Raw genomic sequence first — 19,018 nt, forward strand, 5'->3', positions numbered from 1 at the left:
GGTGACAGGAACAATTCAACAAGAAGACTTTAACAATCCCAAATATTTATGCACCTAACACAAAGTACCCAGATTCATAAACCAAATTCTATTCAATTTAAACAAAATGATAAATAGTAGAACCATACTCACCAGGGACTGCAATACCCCATTGACAGAATAGGACAGATCCTCCAAATAGAAAACAAGCAAAGAAACAAAGGACTTAATCTAGAACAAGGGGGCCTACTAGACATTTACAGAAAGAACATTTTACTCCCAAACTATTGAATATACATTCTTCTCCTCAGCTCATAGAACATTCTCTAAGATTGACCAAATCCTAGCCAAAAGACATGTCTCAACATGTTTTTTTTTTTTTAAAGAGATTATACCATGTATCTTCTATGACCACAGTAGAATAAAATTAGAAACCAATTCCAACAGAAACACTCATCCCTACACAAATCCATGGAAACTAAATAACCTATTGCTGAATAATAGTTGGCTCCATGAGGAGATGAAGTTCGAAATCAAAAAATTCATTGAATTAAGTGATAATGAAGACAAAAGTTATCAAAATCTTTGGGATATATCAAAAGCAGTCCTGAGAGAAAAACTCATAGCCTTAAATGCCTACATCTAAAAGACGGATCACAAATCAACAATCTAATGAACCATTTCAAGGAACTGGAAATGGAAGAGCAAACCAATTCCAACCCATCAGTAGAAAAGAAATAACCAAGATGAGAGCAGAACTAAATGAAATAGAGAACAAAAAAACAAAAACAAAACAAACAAACAAACAAACCATACAGAAGATCAATGAAGCAAAAAGATTTTTCTCTGAAAATTTAAAATTGACAAGCCTCTAGCTAGATTAGTGAGAAACAGAAAAGACTCTAATAAGCTCAATTAAAAATGAAAAAGGGGAACTTACAGAAAACTTGAAAATGTGGAGGAAATGGACAAATTTTTGGAAACACACAACCTCCCTAGTCTCAATCAGGAAGATACAGAACTCCCTCAACAGACCAATATCAAGCACCAAGATTGAAGCAGCAATAAAAAAATATTCCAACAGATATAGTCCTGTGGTTTCATGTCCAAATATTACCAAACCTACAAAGAAAAGCTTATAACTATCCTGCAGAAATTATTCCTTAAATCCTTCTTAACTTGTTCCATGAAGCTAGTATCATCTTGATACCAAAGCCAGGAAAGAACACAGGTGTAAAAGAAAACTGTAGACCAATATCGCTTAGAAAACAGATGCAAAAATTCTCAATAAAATCTTAGCAAACCAAATTCAGCTGCACATCAAAAAAACAGTTCATCATAACCACATAGGGTTCGTCCCATAGATGACAAGGGTGGCTCAACATTAGCACATGTATCAATGTAATCGACCACATAAATAGATACAAAAACAAGGACCATATGATCCTGTCAATAAACACAGAAAAAGCATTCGACAAAATTTAGCATCCTCTTACTTTGATAAAAACACTTAATAGACTAGGCATAGATGGTGCATACCTCAAAATTATAAAGGCCATATACGACAAACCCATAGGCGACATCATATTTAATGGGGAAAAATTGAAAACATTTCCACCTAGAATTGGAATCAAGCAAAGTTGCCCACTATCTCCACTTATGTTCAACATAGTGCTGGAAGTCCTAGCCAGAGCAATCAAGCACGAGAAGAAAATCAAGTGTATCCAAATGGGAAAGGAGGTCAAATTATCACTCTTTGCTGATGACATGATCTTATAATAAGAAAATGCTGAAGATTCAACCAAGAGACTCCTAGAATTGATAAATAAATTCAGCAAAGTCTCAGGCTACAAAATAAACGTACACTAATCAGAAGCTTTCATATACACCAACAACAGTCAAGGTGAAAATCAAAGAAAAGATATAAAACACCTTTCTCAATAGAAACAAAGAAAATAAAACACTTAAATTTAACTAAGGAAGTGACAGACATCTATAGGGATAACTACATGTATAAAACACTGAAGAAAGAAACTGCAAAGGATGTAAACAGACGGAAAAAATTACTATGCTCATGGATTGGCAGATCAACATTGTTAAAATGGATGTACTATCTAAAGTGATTTACAGATTCAATGCAATCCTCATTAAAATGACAACAGTAATTTTTGCAGATGTACAAAAAATAATTTTACACTTTGTATGGAACCAGAAAAGACACCCGAATAGCCAATGCAACCTACGTAATAAGAAGAAAGCAGGAGGCATCTCCTTACCAGATTTGAAGCTATAGTAACCCAAATAGCATGGTACTGGCACAAAAACAGAGATAGATGTCTACGTCTTTTCCTATCATGATCCTTGGTGAAATGGAGAACCAAACAAAAATCTCAGCTTCCACAAAATCCTTTGATTTTCGGGCGGTGCCTGTGGCTCAGTGAGTAGGGTCCGGCCCCATATGCCGAGGGTGGCGGGTTCAAACCCGGCCCCGGCCAAACTGCAACAAAAAAGTAGCCGGGCGTTGTGGCCGGCACCTGTAGTCCCCGCTGCTCGGGAGGCTGAGGCAAGAGAATCGCATAAGCCTGAGAGTTAGAGGTTGCTGTGAGCCATGCGATGCCACGGCACTCTACCCGAGGGCGGTACAGTGAGACTCTGTCTCTACAAAAAAAAAAAAAAAAAAAAAAATCGTTTGATTTTCCTAATTCCTAAATGATTTACTTTCCCCTTCACTAACTTCACCATCCTAGTCAGATCCAGAGCTGTTTCATGTCCTTTTGTCTGATCATGACCTTGTATGCTTTTAGCTCTCTCATACCCTCCCTCCAATCACTCCATACTCAGATTTCTTCCTAGTCTTTTCCTGGCATGCTTCCCTCTACACCTCATAAATCACTGTTTTAAAATGTACTCAACACTTTCTACTCTCCCTTCAGCCCTGCCTAATTGATTTGGAGGTGGGCCTAACTTGAATCCTGGAACACTATCTACCTCCCTCTTGCTTTGCCTATACAGCTGAGCATAGCTGGGCAAAACCACAACCTGGAGATCTGGCACCATGGTCATTACTTATCTCTGTAGGATCTTCAACAGCTACACCAGGATTGTCCTGGTCCTTGGTTTGCCATCTTTACCATGTCTCCAAGTCACTCCCCCCAAACCATTAACCCTACTCTGTCGCATTCACAGCAGATAACCTTGCTTCCTCCTTTATCAGACATGGAATTCCTCCATTTTCTGTCTTCTCCCCCTATAAACTGATCCTCTTATTGAACCCAGACTGATGCTGTCTTCCAGATCAGCACTAGTTTTTCATTCTTGTTCCATAGCCAGTCTTCCACAATACTCAAGATCCCACTCTCTTCTACTGCCTCTGGGCCCTTGTTTCCTCAATTATTTTACTCAAGAAATATTTGTCTGGTGTTTTACTAAAAACTGGGCCCTGTTCTAGATCCTGTGGTACAGAACAAAATCCTGTCTCTCTGGGGAACGGGGGTGGAGTGGGTGGGTGTGAAGAACAGGTAATAAACAAGTAAGAGCTTCAAAAGAAACCAGACACTATCTCTTTTTATAGATCTTATCCACAGAACACAGAACTAGAGGGAAGAAGTGTTGCTGGTTCTTGAAGGAGAAACTTAGGCTGGTATGAGAAGTAAACCTCTCCTTCAGCTCTGCCCTGCCTCCAAGGTGCCCTGCCAGCCACAACCTTCCTTCCCCCTGTACTGCCCTCTAGCTACCGGTTTGTTCTTCCCTACTCAGCTAACCTTTAAAGATAACTACACAGGCCATCTCCTTATTCTTTTTTATTTAGTCCTTTTTTTTTTTAGTTGAAATGTAATGTATATATTAAAAAAACAAACAAATGAAAAAGCTGGAGAAAGGGCTACTGGAATTCTTAATTGGCCACTCTTCATTTAATCTACCATGATCCAGCATCTGCTCTACTGTTACTGTCCACTTAGCCTAGTCAGCAATGTGGAAGAAGCACCGCAGACGGAACGAAAAGGGAAGACAGAGGCTCGCTTTAGGCACTCAGCAACAACCCATCTTTATTCACTTTCTTATATATCCAAACTCATCAGATAAAAATAACCAAAGTAAAGAACAAATGGAACAATTGAAACTGCCATACAAATTCCTCCTCAGCATAAATGTTACAAAGCACATACACATCATTTCTAATTCTGGGACGTTTTACTTAAAGATAAACTTCAAGGATGCTAGGCTGTCTGTTCTGTTTGCCCAGTTCTCTTAAAGATTAAAGAAACTTTTTGTGTAACTTGAGGTTAGGGAACTAAGTGCAACAGCCCATTGCCCCAGGCAGGTGTTAAATCTTCAGCTGCAACTTGGTGGTGGTAGTGGTGGGGGTTCCAGGATTCCTTTCTCAAGGCATAATCAGTAATCACCTGCTGAGAATAGCAAGCAGGAAGGAATTAACCCCTGATTCTCTGCTTCTAGCCTGAAAATGGAATATTCCCTTCTCAGGGCCTCGTACCTCAAGGAGCACATATGAGACTGAGTAACTGTTCCAGGGTGCAGTGGACCGTGCCCCTTCACTTTACCACTCTACTGAATCCACCCTGGACAAGGTATCCCAGGACTGTCCCTAAAAGCACCAAATCTGAGAGGACTTGCCTAGCCTCTGGACTCCTGACTGTCTTCTCCCCACTTGGTTCAGACAAGACTGTACTTTAGGGTTACAAAAGAAGCTCTTCCTCCTCTGGTGACTCTCAAGTGCAAATGTCAAATAAAGTTCCACCTTTGTCCATGTTCTCTTTCTATATGTACCCACCTTTCTATATGTAACCATATACTTTTTATGATCCTAATGTGATTTTTTGAGAATGGAAAAGGGTTGTATTAATAATTACTGTTCTGGGCTAGCAGATGTAAACCAAGACTATCCCAAACAAATTACAATATATGGTCCCCTTCTTCTTAGGTTGTGGCAAACACTGTTAGGGCTTTAACCAATACATACCCGTCAATCATTTGCAAAATTAAATCTGTAGCCTTGATATTGACATTTAGCTTTATTTTCCAATCATCACATCATGATTTCTTACATTATCTCAAACTCAACAATGCCAAAACTCAGTTAATCATTTACATTCCCCAAATCTGATAATCCCTATATTTTCTATCCAAGTTAAAATATCATCCAATCACTCAAGCCTCCAACCTAGAGACTGTTCTAGATTTACCATTCTCCCCCATGTTAAATCATTAAGTCATACTGACTTTAGCTCTGACTACTTCCCTAATCCTTTGTTTTTTACTGAACTACTATTATAACTTTCTCTGACTTCCTTTCCCTACTCTTGTCTCCTTCAAGTTCATTTTTCACATCGTTTCTAGAGTGATCTTAGAGTTATCACACTTTTGCTTTGAACCTTTTAAAAGTAGCTTCCTATTGCTTACAGGACAAAGATTTTCATCATGATGCTTCTCGTTCACTTCTTCATTGTCATAACCTGCTAATTTCTCTCTCCCTTTGTACTAGAAACATACACATACCCCTATTAAGCTGCTTCATATTTCCAAAGCCTTTGTTCATGTTTTTCCTTCTGCCTGGAATGCAAATACCTTTATTTGGCTTGCCAACACCTACACAATTTTCTCTATTCACTCATAGCTGGCCCAGAGGGGAGCTAAGTGCTTCTCTTTTAAATTTTCATACTACCTGCTCACATCTCAACTATAGCACCAAATACTAATATGTGAGTTTAAAATTAATTATGCCAGTCTTTCCTACTAGTTAGTAAGTTTCTTTAGGACAGGACCCATGGCACTTAAATACACAACAAACATATTCTATTTTTAGGAGATCCCATCCATCGTTATGGACTTAGCAAAATTAAAATAAATATTGAAAGAGTAAACAACTTCATTACTCCTGCATTTTCCATGTTTTATAAATTCATTAGTACAAAATTAAAAACTATATAAGGGTTTCAGCTGCCAAAATCTTGCCATGCTTTATAAAATTAAAAGAACAGATATTAGAATAGCAGATTGGATAAATTAAAAATGGACAGTGGTGATACACTTAGTTTAAAAAAAGAATAAATTATTTATAATAATAGAAAATCAGAATACATTTCAGTAGTTGTTTGATTTAGAAAGTTTTTGAAATTATCCAAAAATCATTCTTTTTCCTAAAAGAGGTTTCTCATTCCTTTTGTTTTTATTACTCACATTTTAAAATTTTATTTTATTTTTTTTTTACTAGTAGAGAGAAGCAGTGGAAATAGAGAAGGAACAAAGGAATCTGTAACTGGTTGTGATCAATTAGTTGTAAACACCATTGTACTTGGACCAGTCTTTACTTACAGTTTCTTAAAAATATATATATATAACTTGAAGAGGGAGATTAGTATTGAATCTCCTAAAGTCCATTTTCTATCAAATCTACTTAATCATTCTTCTCTACTTTCTAGATGTTCCTTTGTAAATGTGGTGCTCCTGTCACTTACTTATTGTAAGTAATTTTGGGGAAATCAAAAAAGTATAATCTAAAATGTTAAAGTACTAATGTTACCAGGGGCATAAAAACAGCATCTGGCACTACTGGTATTCAGTGTACGAATAAAGGGACCAATTTACCAGTCACAATTACGAATGACTCCAAATAGGACATGTTCTTCTGACAATATCCTATTCTAGGAGAGTTTTCTATTTCCTAATTAAATCATATCACTTTGTGTAATTTTCCCTAATTTTATTTAGATGCGCAAATGTTATCTGGGGAAGTTTTGTTTATTTCTCTGAATAGGAAGACAATTTGAGGTATTTTGAAATTTAAACACACTCTGATATATTCTTCAAGCTGAGGAATATTAGATTATTCAAAAAAAAATAGACCCTGGCTTTCTGCTTAAGGTAAATACCTTCAATGTAGACCGAAGGAGATGATAACACTTCCACCATCAGGTGCTATACTGACAAATGCATTTTGCTAAAATATAACTAGGAAGAAGTTAAAATACCTTTATGTATAATATTTAATTGTTAATGGCAAAGTGTTGATACTATAAAAATCGCTCTAATCTCCTCATAAATATCCTTAACTACTCCCTACCTGTCAGAAGGTGGAGCTCTAAACATATCTGAAATACTGGCTTTTATATATGCTTTTCACAAATATATGCAATGAGGAGATTAAAGCAGCAGTGAAGTCTTTAGAAAAATGGTTCTGAAGACTATTCCAAATTTCTCAGGATAAAATCATCCACATTTCCCAGTATGTATATGGTTAACAAGATGTTTTATTATGCTCCTTTGAAATTTCAATATATTATTTACTATAAAAATTTAGGTAAATGTAAATTAGATAATAAAATATAAAGTATATTTGAAAGGAAAAACATTTTTAAAGATCAAGACTACCTCGTCAAATGTAGGCAAGGTCATTAACACTCACAAGCATCTCGGATGTAAAGTAACATGGCTATGAAGATATAATCCACTAAACTCAGGCTGAGGCCATCTGCAAACAAGGCATCCCAGACCACCAGAAGATCCTGAAGGGGGAACTCTCGTCCAAACAGCAGCCGTACCCATCGTCTGGGAAGAAACAAAACAAAAATTCAGAAAACAGTACTTTTTAGAGTCATATGAAGAGTGATCATTTTCTCAAGCAACTGTGAAAATAATTAGTATTTATTAGATGAGCACAAGAGCGCAAAGGCTACACCAAAAATGTAGTCTGTAGTCATCAAACTTTATTCACAAATGCACAGAAGTATTAGACTTGAAATCTTTCACATTTCACAGAAATTGCAAATCTTCAAAAAGTAAATAGAAAATGTGAAGTAGTCTGTCTTGTCTCACAGGTAAAGTTCTGAGTTAAAAATACAATTTTCAAAATATCATGATCTCTACTGGTTTTTGTTGCTGCTGCTAAACTAGCCTTTGCATATGTTTATATGACAAATATGTATTAATAGTACAAACTTTGAAAACTACATTTTCACATTTCACTCCTATTTAAAATACTTCACTTTAAAATTGAATGTGTAAAAACCTCAGTAGGTATCTATATATGTGGTCAAGCATAGATAGTTATTTTAAATGAAACATATAGTCAAACTTAATTTTTTAGCTTTAGATTCGATATACTTCATCAGTGAGGCTCTCTTTCTAGAAGTGCATTTCACATTTAATTATACGGTCTGGAAAATGAGTATCTATGCCACAAAGCAGACATAAGCAGCTAATAAGAATACTAAACAATGTATGTATATGTAATTTTATTTCATAAATAGTGACACTTTAGACTGTTGAATGCTAACGCTAACTAAGCTATTTACATCTAGTTCTTAAAAGAAAAAAATTAGGTTTGATGTTTTTATCCACTTACTTCTAATTTTATATAAATGGCTACACTATTTCTTTACAAAAGCCTTTTCCTAAGAACATCAGATAGAATTCTATGTGATTCTGGCACATAACAAAAAATTAAAAATTCTAAATTTCTAGTACCACCAAGGGGTACAGAAGAGAAGAAATTCTTTAATAATTAGTTAAGACATGGTATGTCTTTGTAAAATTTGAAACCAAATATAACCATCTGTGGGGTTAAAATGAGGCAAAAAAAATTTTTAAAAAGACCTCAGATACTTCCTAAGGGAGTAATACATTTGAGGAATCAAAGCTGTATAATCACAAATATGTATCACAGTTTATTAGGAACCATGTGGTTGAATACTTAAGTTCTTTTATTCCTATTACCAAATTAACCAACAGAAGAAAATTAGATTGTATTTTAAACTACACCCATTTCTCAATTTTTCAGAAAAAATTTAAATACCTACGTAACATTGATCTTAAAAAAAGTTATAATATCTTCCATAATTTTTATCTCCATTCTAATTTTTACTTCACTGCTACACTGAGGGGTGATTAACACAAAATACATGTTATTGTCTAACATGCCTGTGTTTATGTAGCTTAGGAAAAACTTACTTCTCCACACCCCTCTACTTGTTTCAAATTACAAATGCTAAGACTTACTATTCATACAAGTACAAAAATATCTATAAGTTAAATAGGTTTTAATTCTTAAGTCCAAGGAATTAATTGGTTCGCAGACTGTCCAGGAGCCAGAGATGGAAAAAAATTGTTTGGAAGATTCAAACCATTCTGGGTACCTGTTCAATGGATCTTTAATTGATACCCAGATCTGCATTCTTAAATGACTACAGCATTTGGAATGTGGCTATTCATAGTGATTCAACTGACACAACTGGAAGGAAAATCAAACAGGTGAAGGTTAATAATATATACAACTAAAGATACGAATAAAATACTATTTTCCCCCTCCATCCATATAGTTCAAATTCCTGTGATTTACTTATGAGAAATCACATCTTCAGTTTCATCATAGATAGTACTTAAAGAGCCAAAACCAGAAAACCTACAAAGTAGCCTATTTCTTGGAAATAATCCATATCCATACTTTATTTCTAGAGCAAAATGTCCAATTTATTGCACCATCTTCTTTTGCAACTTTCCTGCTGATTATGGTTGTGTTAGTTTAGCTTCAGAAATGACCTCACAGGTATACACATGCAACAATCTGTACTGCAGCTCCTTCAGGAGAGGATTGGAAACCTCTAGTAATCTACATTGAGGAAAATTTATCTTTGTTTTTCTGTGTCAAATTGTTCACATATTTAACATCTTCAAAACCACACCGAACACAAGTCTTCAGTACTTTTATGTTTAACGTGTAATCTATGGTGTGCTGCTTTATAAATTTCACATTGCTCATTCTTTTTTACCTTGCTAAATAAACTACTAAATAATTCCAGCCAAGGACCAAATTCTGTGTCCATATGTAAGTTCATGCGGCAGTGTGTGTGTGGGGTATCTAGAAAGTTCTTTGTAAAGAGCTCCATACGCTTGGTTAAGTGTTTCGTGTATTTATCAAAATCTTGTAACCATGCTGAAAAGTCACTTGTCACGATACCGAGAAGTAAAAGTGTAGCTAAATTGGAAGTACAGGCATTAATTTTGTCAGTAGTGGCACAAAAATAATTCAGAAAGTAGAAAAACCCAGAAACACTTAAGAAAAAATTCTTATTAGATATTTAGCATGTTTCTTTTACATAAGGTGTAAATAAGTGATACATGCAAGGATATTAAAATGAAATATAATTTCTTCTACTTTATATGCAATTATAAGAACATTAAGGCCAAATTCTCAAAATATAAGAAGAACCATACGACTAATAGAATGCTTTAGGACCAATGATGACCTTACCTTATCAATTAATCACTTTTATCCCAATTGGATTGAATTCATACATATATTCACAACACACAAAATTTCCTGTACTATTTTGGGCTTTCTTCATTGAGCTTAAAAGCCAAGGAAAAATTCAGCTCTTTATGGAATGAGTTACTAATAGAAATTACTTCAGTAAGCTTTTACATTCTTAGAAAGGAAAAACTCTAAAAAAAATGAGGTCTTAAAAAGAAGTCACTCTTACAATTAACAGGCTTTTATTGCAGTTAAAAATATTTAGTGAGAGTTTAAGTTACACTTAAGAGTAGCATTAAACCTCTTCTCCTTTAAGACAGTTTCAGTTTAATTGCTTGATACTATTCATCTTGCTTTATGTATGTTACACCTGCAGACTGCAATTCTCATAACCATATACATTTTATCACTTGTGATAATATAATAATTCATATTTTACCAGGTCTACTTAGTAATTAAAATCTGCACAAACTAAAAAGACTATCTGAGGTATTAAATTTAATAATAAACCACCCAAAGACAGGGCAAATTTCTATGTTTGCACTTGTACCACTATTCTTAATTTTAAATTTCTGTGTAATTAAGCTGCTATTCCCAGGGGATCAGTAACTACTGCTGTTGTTATTGCTTGGTGAATGACCCATGGAAACACCCAAGAGAAATTCATTTTTACCAATCAGATTATAAACACGACCAATTTGACTGAGGTATAAATAAACATAGCCTTAATTCAATATGGCTGTAGTGGGTTATATTAAATATATGAATAAGGAAAATTAAATACTAGAACTTCATTTACTTTTTCTTTTAATGGCCCTTTAGTATGACATAGATACGGTAACCTTACAAGAGTAAGTATTGTAGAAAAGCTATAATCAATTTAACAAACATTACAAGGTCATCTCAAGTAACCTGTGATCATGAAATGATAGCACTGGGTAAGCATTCTGGAACACAAAAGAGCAATGTTAGATTTTTCTTAAGTGATATTAATTTTGTGTTTTGCTCTCCTGTTCACTTTTGTTTTTCAAAGTTAACAATTAATTTTTAAAGAATCCATGCCTGAGGGCTAGGCACAGTGGCTCACACCTATAATCCTAGTACTCTGGGAGGCCCACGTGGGTGGACTGCCTGAGCCAGAGCAAGATCTCATCTCTAAAAATAGCCGGGCGTTGTGGCAGGTGCCTGTAGTCCTAGCAACTTGGGAGGCTGAGGCAAGAGAATTGCTTGAGCCCAAGAGTTTGAGGTTGCTGTGAGCTATGATGCGACAGCACTCTATTGAGGGTGACAAAACAACACTCTGTCTCCAAACAAACAAACAAAAAGAATCCATGCCTGGTATAGAAAAAACACAGAATCCAAATTCTGTACTTGAGAAAACAAAAGGATAGCCAGGTGCTAAGGCTCAAGTCTGTAACCCCAGCACTTGGGGAAGCTAAGAGAATTGCTTAAGGCCCAGGGTTCCAGATGCGGTAAGCTATGATCATAAAACAAAGCAAGCCGGAAATGGTCACCTCTGGTTGGGCACCCTGACTAAGTTTAGGCTCTTCTTATGGTGGGCTTCTTTTTACTTAGTTCTTTGAAATTCATTTACCCTGAGTTTTCCTTTATATCAAATCTGTGAAAATAATCTTAAAAATTACAAGTAAACATTGCAGTTATGATAATTAGAGTCACAATGCAATTTCATCCTTAGTTCTAACTTTTTTAGAGAATAAAGGCAAAATAAATAATTTTGTTTCAGTATCAAACTTATTAGTCTTCTAAGGGCTCTGCTGACTATATCTACTGGAAAATGCTCAGCCTGTCTAGTATATTTTTTATCTAGTCGACTGTTTCAATTATATCTTCTTAACAAATATTTGGAATCTGTATGCCTTACAGACATAATTTGAATCTTTCTAGCCCATCAAACTTGGCTTCAAAAACAGATCAAAAACTTTGAATCAATTATTGTATTGAAAGAATTTAACTTTGCTTTCTAAGTGTTCCTAGTAATCCACGGGTTGAACCCAGCTTGAATTTGGCTTTTGGGGAAACATATGTTAACCTAACTTATCCTTCACAGTTAAGTTAGTATGTGAACTGCTAAAAGTGTATTTTTGACTTTGGGAAAAATTCTTTGTTCCTTTCAGAGGGCAGTACATAGCCCTTTATTAAGGGAAGGTTTCTTATTCCAAAAATAAGTTCCTAATAATTATCTCCCATTCCTTCTGTAATTTATTCTCCTTGGCAAGTGTTTGAAGCTGTTTTGTCAGAACAACTGTAATATGCCCTTTGCAAAAATAGTCTGAATGGAAAGAATCTTGTATATTTATGTTTTTCCAGAGATAAAAGAAGCTCATAAAAATGTTGGGCATAGAAAATGACCATAGTATGTTCTGAGGCTTGAACATATTCACACACACACACACACACACACACACACACACACTCCTCTTTTAGAAGTTTGCTTGCTATCTGCATTACAAGTATGGTGTTCCAAACACTGAGCCATTTTTAACATGTATGATTTACCGGTAAATTGAAATACACTTAATGGAAGACGTTGACAGTCCTATATAGCTATGGTTGTATGAAAAGAATACATTCTCTGAGAATCATTTTGTCCATTCCAACTAGGGAGCAGCTGGAATCTTACCCCTGACTGGAGAGGATTGTGCGAATAAAAGCTGCTAAGAAATATCCTCTCTACCCATCACTCACTTGGGCTCTATTACAAGTGAGTTATTAGGTATTTCCTTAAGAAAATTACTCAGAAACTCCTGCAGTATATGAATAAATACAAAGAATTAATGTACAATTGGTGGTCATGTTGGGAAAATTAATCGTAGCCTCCTTGAACACCAGTTTTATTCATACCACATATAATTTTTCTTTCTAAAAAGTCTGTAAATTGACCACTCTATTATTTCTACCTTCAGAAAAGGAAGTTATCAAAGAAATTTTTCTAAAACAGCATATAGAGATTTTCTAAAAATAATTGCTCCTAAACTCTCTAATCTGAAATTCACTTAAAAAAATAAAACTGTGTGACTTTATTTTTGAAACTATCACAGACTATTTCAAATATCCATAGGATCTCAACCACACTGAGTAACACTTTTTAACTTCCTGTGTCTAAATCTCCTAATATATTTATATACATTGTTAAAAGAATGGACATGAGGAACAATGTTAACCTGAGAAATATCAGGATCAATTCAGGGGTGAAGGTAAAACCATAAGCATTATCTTTCCATAAGCAGTCAATCTCACCTCTGACAACAATGTTGGAAATAGAATTCTTGTTACTCAAAGAGTAGGCCAAAATCCATAGGCTGATTAGTCCTAAGTATCAAAAGTAAAATGGAACTACTCCTAAAAGGCAGGGGGAATACCTGATTGCCTTGACCGCTTATCTGTGACCTGTAGCTTCAAGAACCTTCTGGGGTTAGTCCTCGCTGGCTTTCTCTTCCTTCTCTTCTTTTATATGCCACAAGGTGCCTGACCCTGTCTGGCAGCCATGAAGCATGGGTACCACTTTACCCAGGCCTAATGGTTCCATATTTATCAGTATCACTGTTGATTAGTTACATTTTCCAGAGATAAAGACACCAATAAACAAATCCAAACCAAACACAAAGTTACTGCTAGTTTGATTTGGTTAATGGCCTTTCTCCAGCAGATCATTAGTTCCTCCAGGTATTAGGTGTTAGGCATAGTGTATATATGTTTATTAAATTAATATGAATCTTCCTCCCAGATTGGGTCCTTTCAAACAGGGGTCTTCTTGATCTTGGGTCTACATGCTAGATCCCTCACAGCTTCCTAGCTACTCACCAGACTTTCCCCTGGGTTTCTCTCCTCTCTGTGGGAAGCCCTGAATACACATTCTAAGTAGTAAGTTGTAAGAGATCTACGTAGGAATTACACAAGACCTCCTAACCTCTACTGACGCTTTTCTTTTCATTTTCTGAAAGCTGGCTGACTGTATGCCCATACCTCAAATGCTCTCACCCAGGGCATGACCTTGCTACTCAAAGTGTAATCTTAGGACTAGGACTACTACCAGGGAGCTTGTTAGACTTGTGGACTTGCAGGCCACCAATATAGTTCTTCTGGATTAGAATATTCTTTTTTACAAGACCTTTAGGTAATCTGCATATATATTAAAATTTAAGAGGCATGGTAATAGATTACAGGTCCCTGTTTCTTGCCCATATTTTGATTCCTGCTGCCAGGGTTCCTAAAATCCATCATGCATTCATGTAAAATGTTACTCCATGAGAGAGAAAAAACAAATTATCAGAAGGCTCTTCCAATTAGAGTAATGATCTTGAACTTTAGCATGCTTCAACTGCCTAGACGGCTTATTAATATACATGCTGCTAGAACTCACTCCCTGAGTTTTATGACACCGAAGATTTAGGTGGAGCCTGATCATTTATTATTTTGTTAAAAGATGGGGTCTTACTATGTTGCCCAGGTGAACTCAAACTCCTGGGCTCAAGTGATCCTCCTGCTTTAGTCTCCCAAGTAGCTGGAGCTACAGGCATATGCCACTGTATCTAGTGAGAATTTGTATTTGAAACTAGGTCCTAGGAGATACTGATGCTGCTGGTGTGGATAACAGATGATAAGAACTATCATATAAGTTCTGTTTTCTGTCCACATCTTCTTAGCTTATTCCTGAGTTGTATCTTCAGATTAGTTTACTCAACATATCTAGTCATTGAGTGTGTGGCCACCACATATTTAATGACTGGGACATAATCCTTAAATTCTACCTCTATTAACTTAATTTCTCTTAATATTCTACCTCTTGCAATATTAACTCTTGCACATGGTATTTCCTAGGAAAACACTACTATAAAAATACAGACCAATAAAAAGGAAGGTACAGATGTGAGGGTGAGAAAGTTGAGAGAATACCCATCCCCCAGGACCCAAATATAGGGTGTTCTCCCACTCTTCATGTAAAAGTCCTTTTGATATTGGGAGCCTGACTAAATGGTCATCTATTCTTTCTTACTAGTAAGCCATTCTCACCATAAAGTTTTGTACTTTCAACTCACTCAGATGGATCTGATTGTCCCTAAAGTAAAATATGCATTAATAATGCTATTCCTGGCTTGGCGCCTGTAGCACAGTGGTTATGGTGCCAGCCACATACACGGAAGGTGGCGAGTTTGAAGCCGGCCCCGGCCAGCTAAACAACAGGTAAACAACTGCAACAACAACAAATAATGCTATTCCTATAGGAATAAAGAGCTAAACTCTAACAGATATTCTTCCAGTGGTATTACTTTCAGCTCCATCTTGTCCTAGTGGAAGAGAGTCCCAGGGAGTTTTCCTGGACCCTTTCAAATCTCAGGGCATGGTGGAAATAAATGAAGATTGCTCAAATGAGAATAATCAGAGGCTATTTATTCAGAGCTTGCTATAGCAAAGGTATTGTCTGGAAGAGAATCAAAAGCAGACAAGAGAATGAGAAATCTTTAAATAGTGAAAAAAAAAAAAAGATAGGCTTCAGGTATGCATCATTGGAGGTTGTGGTGATGGTGACAGGCTAACTAGAAGTGGAGTATATATGACTGATGTGGGAAACATATTTGGCTTTCTGTGGCTGGTCCAGTGTTGGAAGTGGGAGGTAGGGCAAAAATAGGGAAGTTGGCAGTTACTGACCAACTCCTGACTGGGTGATTTTTCATTAGAGGTTGTTTGTTTGGCTTCTTTGGATAATTGCTGCAAAGACTGTAGTTTCTTATGTGATTCAGAGTTTTACTTTCTCATATGGCCTGGCCATTGTCATTTGTATATCGGTCTTTCAGCACAGACCCCTAGCTTCCCAGGATGCCAGTCCCAGTTTGGAACTAACTACAGTTAAAGAAATTCACAAAACTACATTCCCTGACAGTTCTAAAGTCCAAATGGAAACAAGTTTGAGAGGCATTGGCCATGTTTCCCTCTTTAAAAAAATTCATGACGAGTATAAAATAGTGATACTTCAATTCTCTATATCAACAGAGAGGAGTTTGGACCCATTTGAGAATTTTATCAAGTTTATGAAACTTCTATACACACTCATCCCCTAGAAGGTGGGCATATCACACCAACTCACATGCAAACCATTTCAGGAGATTAGCTAATTCAGAGACCCTTCCATTGAGAAGGCATGCTTATATTACCATGGAAAATCAGATTCTACTGTATTAGATCTTCTTTTTTAAAGGGTCCCAAGGCTGGGTATGGTGGCTCACACCTGTAATCCCAGTACTCTGAGAGGCTAAGGCAGGCAGATTGCTTGTGTTCACAAGTTTGAGACCAGCCTGAGTAGAGCAACACCCTGGCTCTAAAACAATAGCCAGGCACTGAGGTGGGAGCTACTAGTCCCAGCTACTCAGGAGGCTGAGGCAAGAGAATCGCTTAAGCCTAAGAGTCTGAGGTTGCTGTGAGCTATGACTCCATATCACTCTAATGGGGTGACAAAGTGAGACTCTATCGCAAAAAACAAAAGTCCCCAGGTTAAGTCCTTGCTAGTGAAGAGCTATTCTGTGTGGCTCAGCGGGCTGAACAGTCTGTAAGGGGGCACTGCACAGAGAAAATGTCGGTGACTTGGCAATCCTCATCATCACTGAGCTGGGGTGGAAAGGCTGAGGATGGGGGAGGTGAACATTCTTCACCCACTTCTCCTGGCTCATGCCAATCTCGATCTGATCATAAGTGAGATTGCTATATAAAACACCCAGAATCTTCATTTAACAAATATTTCCTGAGCGTCATTTGTGTGGCAGATACTGTGTGAGGCTGTAGAATGCATGCTATGTTGACAACTCTCAATCACTAACATGGAAATTATTCAAAGTAAAATTTTAATTCAATAATATTCCTCTCAATCTGTCTTCTCACAGTTGCTATGCATTTTTTTTGTGCCCCCTACATACTAAGTCCCTTGATCAACCAGGGTATGTTCAGGGAATGCGAACTAATGGCAACATTAGCAAAGTATAATTAGGAAGGTAAAAACAATTTTAAACAGTACTAAATACATTTCAAAGCCAAGTATTAATGGTTTTTGGATTATCCACCATTTGGGATCATATATGCCCTTGTTCCTATTCATTAATGCAGATAATCTAGAGCTGAATATATCTTCATGGGGCTCAGGTGACTTACAAGGGGGCAGGGATAGACAGGGAGGAAAAAAGGAAATTCTGAAGGAGCTAGTGAGGACAAAGGGCAGTCCATCCCACCACCACATTTATTGCTTAGATATAGGGGTTTAGTTAGAATTTTAAAGTCCAACTCAAATTCTCACAAATTACTTTTCCTTTCTTGTGGATGCTAAAAAGAAAGAAAAGAGTTAAAGAGGGGATTAACTGCTCCATTTTATCCCTGATAGCTAAATTTAGTATCCAAACAACTTTATGATCAACTATATGTTGTGTACATAATTTTTTAGAAGAGGATAAATATACACTAACCAAGGAAAATATCTATTTTTTAATGCATGGAAGATTACAACTCAACATTTAAAAATAATCACACATCATTTCTGATAATAGCAAATACCATGCATTTACATGACTTTTCTGAATTCTGAAGTACTGCCACATTTAGTCTTTAAATAAGCCTCAATTCTCAAAAAGCAAGCGGTCTGTGGGAAGAATTAGAATTACCTGGGGAAAAACTCCACGTTTCAGAGATACAAAGGTGATCTCTTTGCTTAACCCCCTGCCCCTCTTCGCCCCAGTTCATAATCACTGATCCAAACAAGCAGGGTGGAAACAGGCATTTTATAAAAACATCAATAGAGGGACATGGCACAGCCTGAGGTTACGCCTCATTCAAAGACAAACTCTAACAGATTATACAATGATACCGTAACTCCTAGCTCAGTGTACTTTTTGTTCTTTTATACTCTTCTTTAATTCCTAAAGGGTATCTAATTCAATATGTATTAAAAAATCACTTTTCATCATTAATGTAGAGATTCACAGGATTCAGATGCATAGTATCTACTATTGCTGTGTCATCTGTGTGGTAAGGAGGTTTTCTGAACAGAAGAAATAGAAAGGACTCATATTGATGAATCACATTCTACAATCTCGTGAGTACCCCAGTTAAAATACAGTGGTAATTACAGCTATAGGACCCTATAAGATTTAGAGTGCCTCCTTTCAAGGAAACTCATTAAGGAAACTATAAAGATCTAAGAACTTACAAAGAAAATTAAATTGACCCTTTTGTAAGCTGATTTTAAAAAGACTTACGCAGTTTAAAATTGTATATTGGGCTAACAGAGAGAAAAGAAACTCAAGTGAAGTTTAGTTTACTGAGGGCATGATGGTATATAATATATTCATAAATTAATCTGCTCATAAACCAACCCAAATATGAAGCAGAAGAACCATTACATAAAATATTTTAAATTTCTTTTCATCAACACAAGCATTTCCTTTCCACATTAACTACCAGTTACTACAGCTGAGCCCTAGTGCTGCTATACTCCAAATCCGTGATCTCATAGGCTCAAAGGGGTAGCACACTGACCCCATACGCGGGAGGCGGAGGGTTTGAACCGCGGCCAAAAACGGCAAAAAAAAAAAAAAAAGATGTCCACATGGTTAACTAGTAGGCAAATACAAACTAAAAAATAATGAAATACTACTACATATCTACTGAAACATCTTTTTTAAAAATGACAAAACCAAGTGGTGACAAAGATACAAAATAACTGAAATACTCATATATTGCTGATGGTAACCGAAAAGAGCAGGGCCATTTTGGGAA

At 36.2% G+C, this 19,018-nt stretch overlaps 1 protein-coding gene across 24 annotated transcripts in view; it reads right to left on the reverse strand.

The window, feature by feature from the left end:
* Nucleotides 1-19,018, reverse strand: part of TBC1D5 (TBC1 domain family member 5) — a 584,642-nt gene that overhangs the window by 146,398 nt on the left and 419,226 nt on the right. For all 24 annotated transcript variants that reach the window (XM_053598465.1, XM_053598460.1, XM_053598463.1 and 21 more), the window contains one exon: nt 7,400-7,542. In XM_053598465.1, the coding sequence (XP_053454440.1) occupies nt 7,400-7,542 (143 nt within the window). The remainder of the gene's footprint in view (nt 1-7,399; nt 7,543-19,018) is intronic.

This window comes from Nycticebus coucang, chromosome 8, assembly GCF_027406575.1.
Source record: "Nycticebus coucang isolate mNycCou1 chromosome 8, mNycCou1.pri, whole genome shotgun sequence".
NCBI classification, from domain to species: Eukaryota; Metazoa; Chordata; class Mammalia; order Primates; family Lorisidae; genus Nycticebus; species Nycticebus coucang.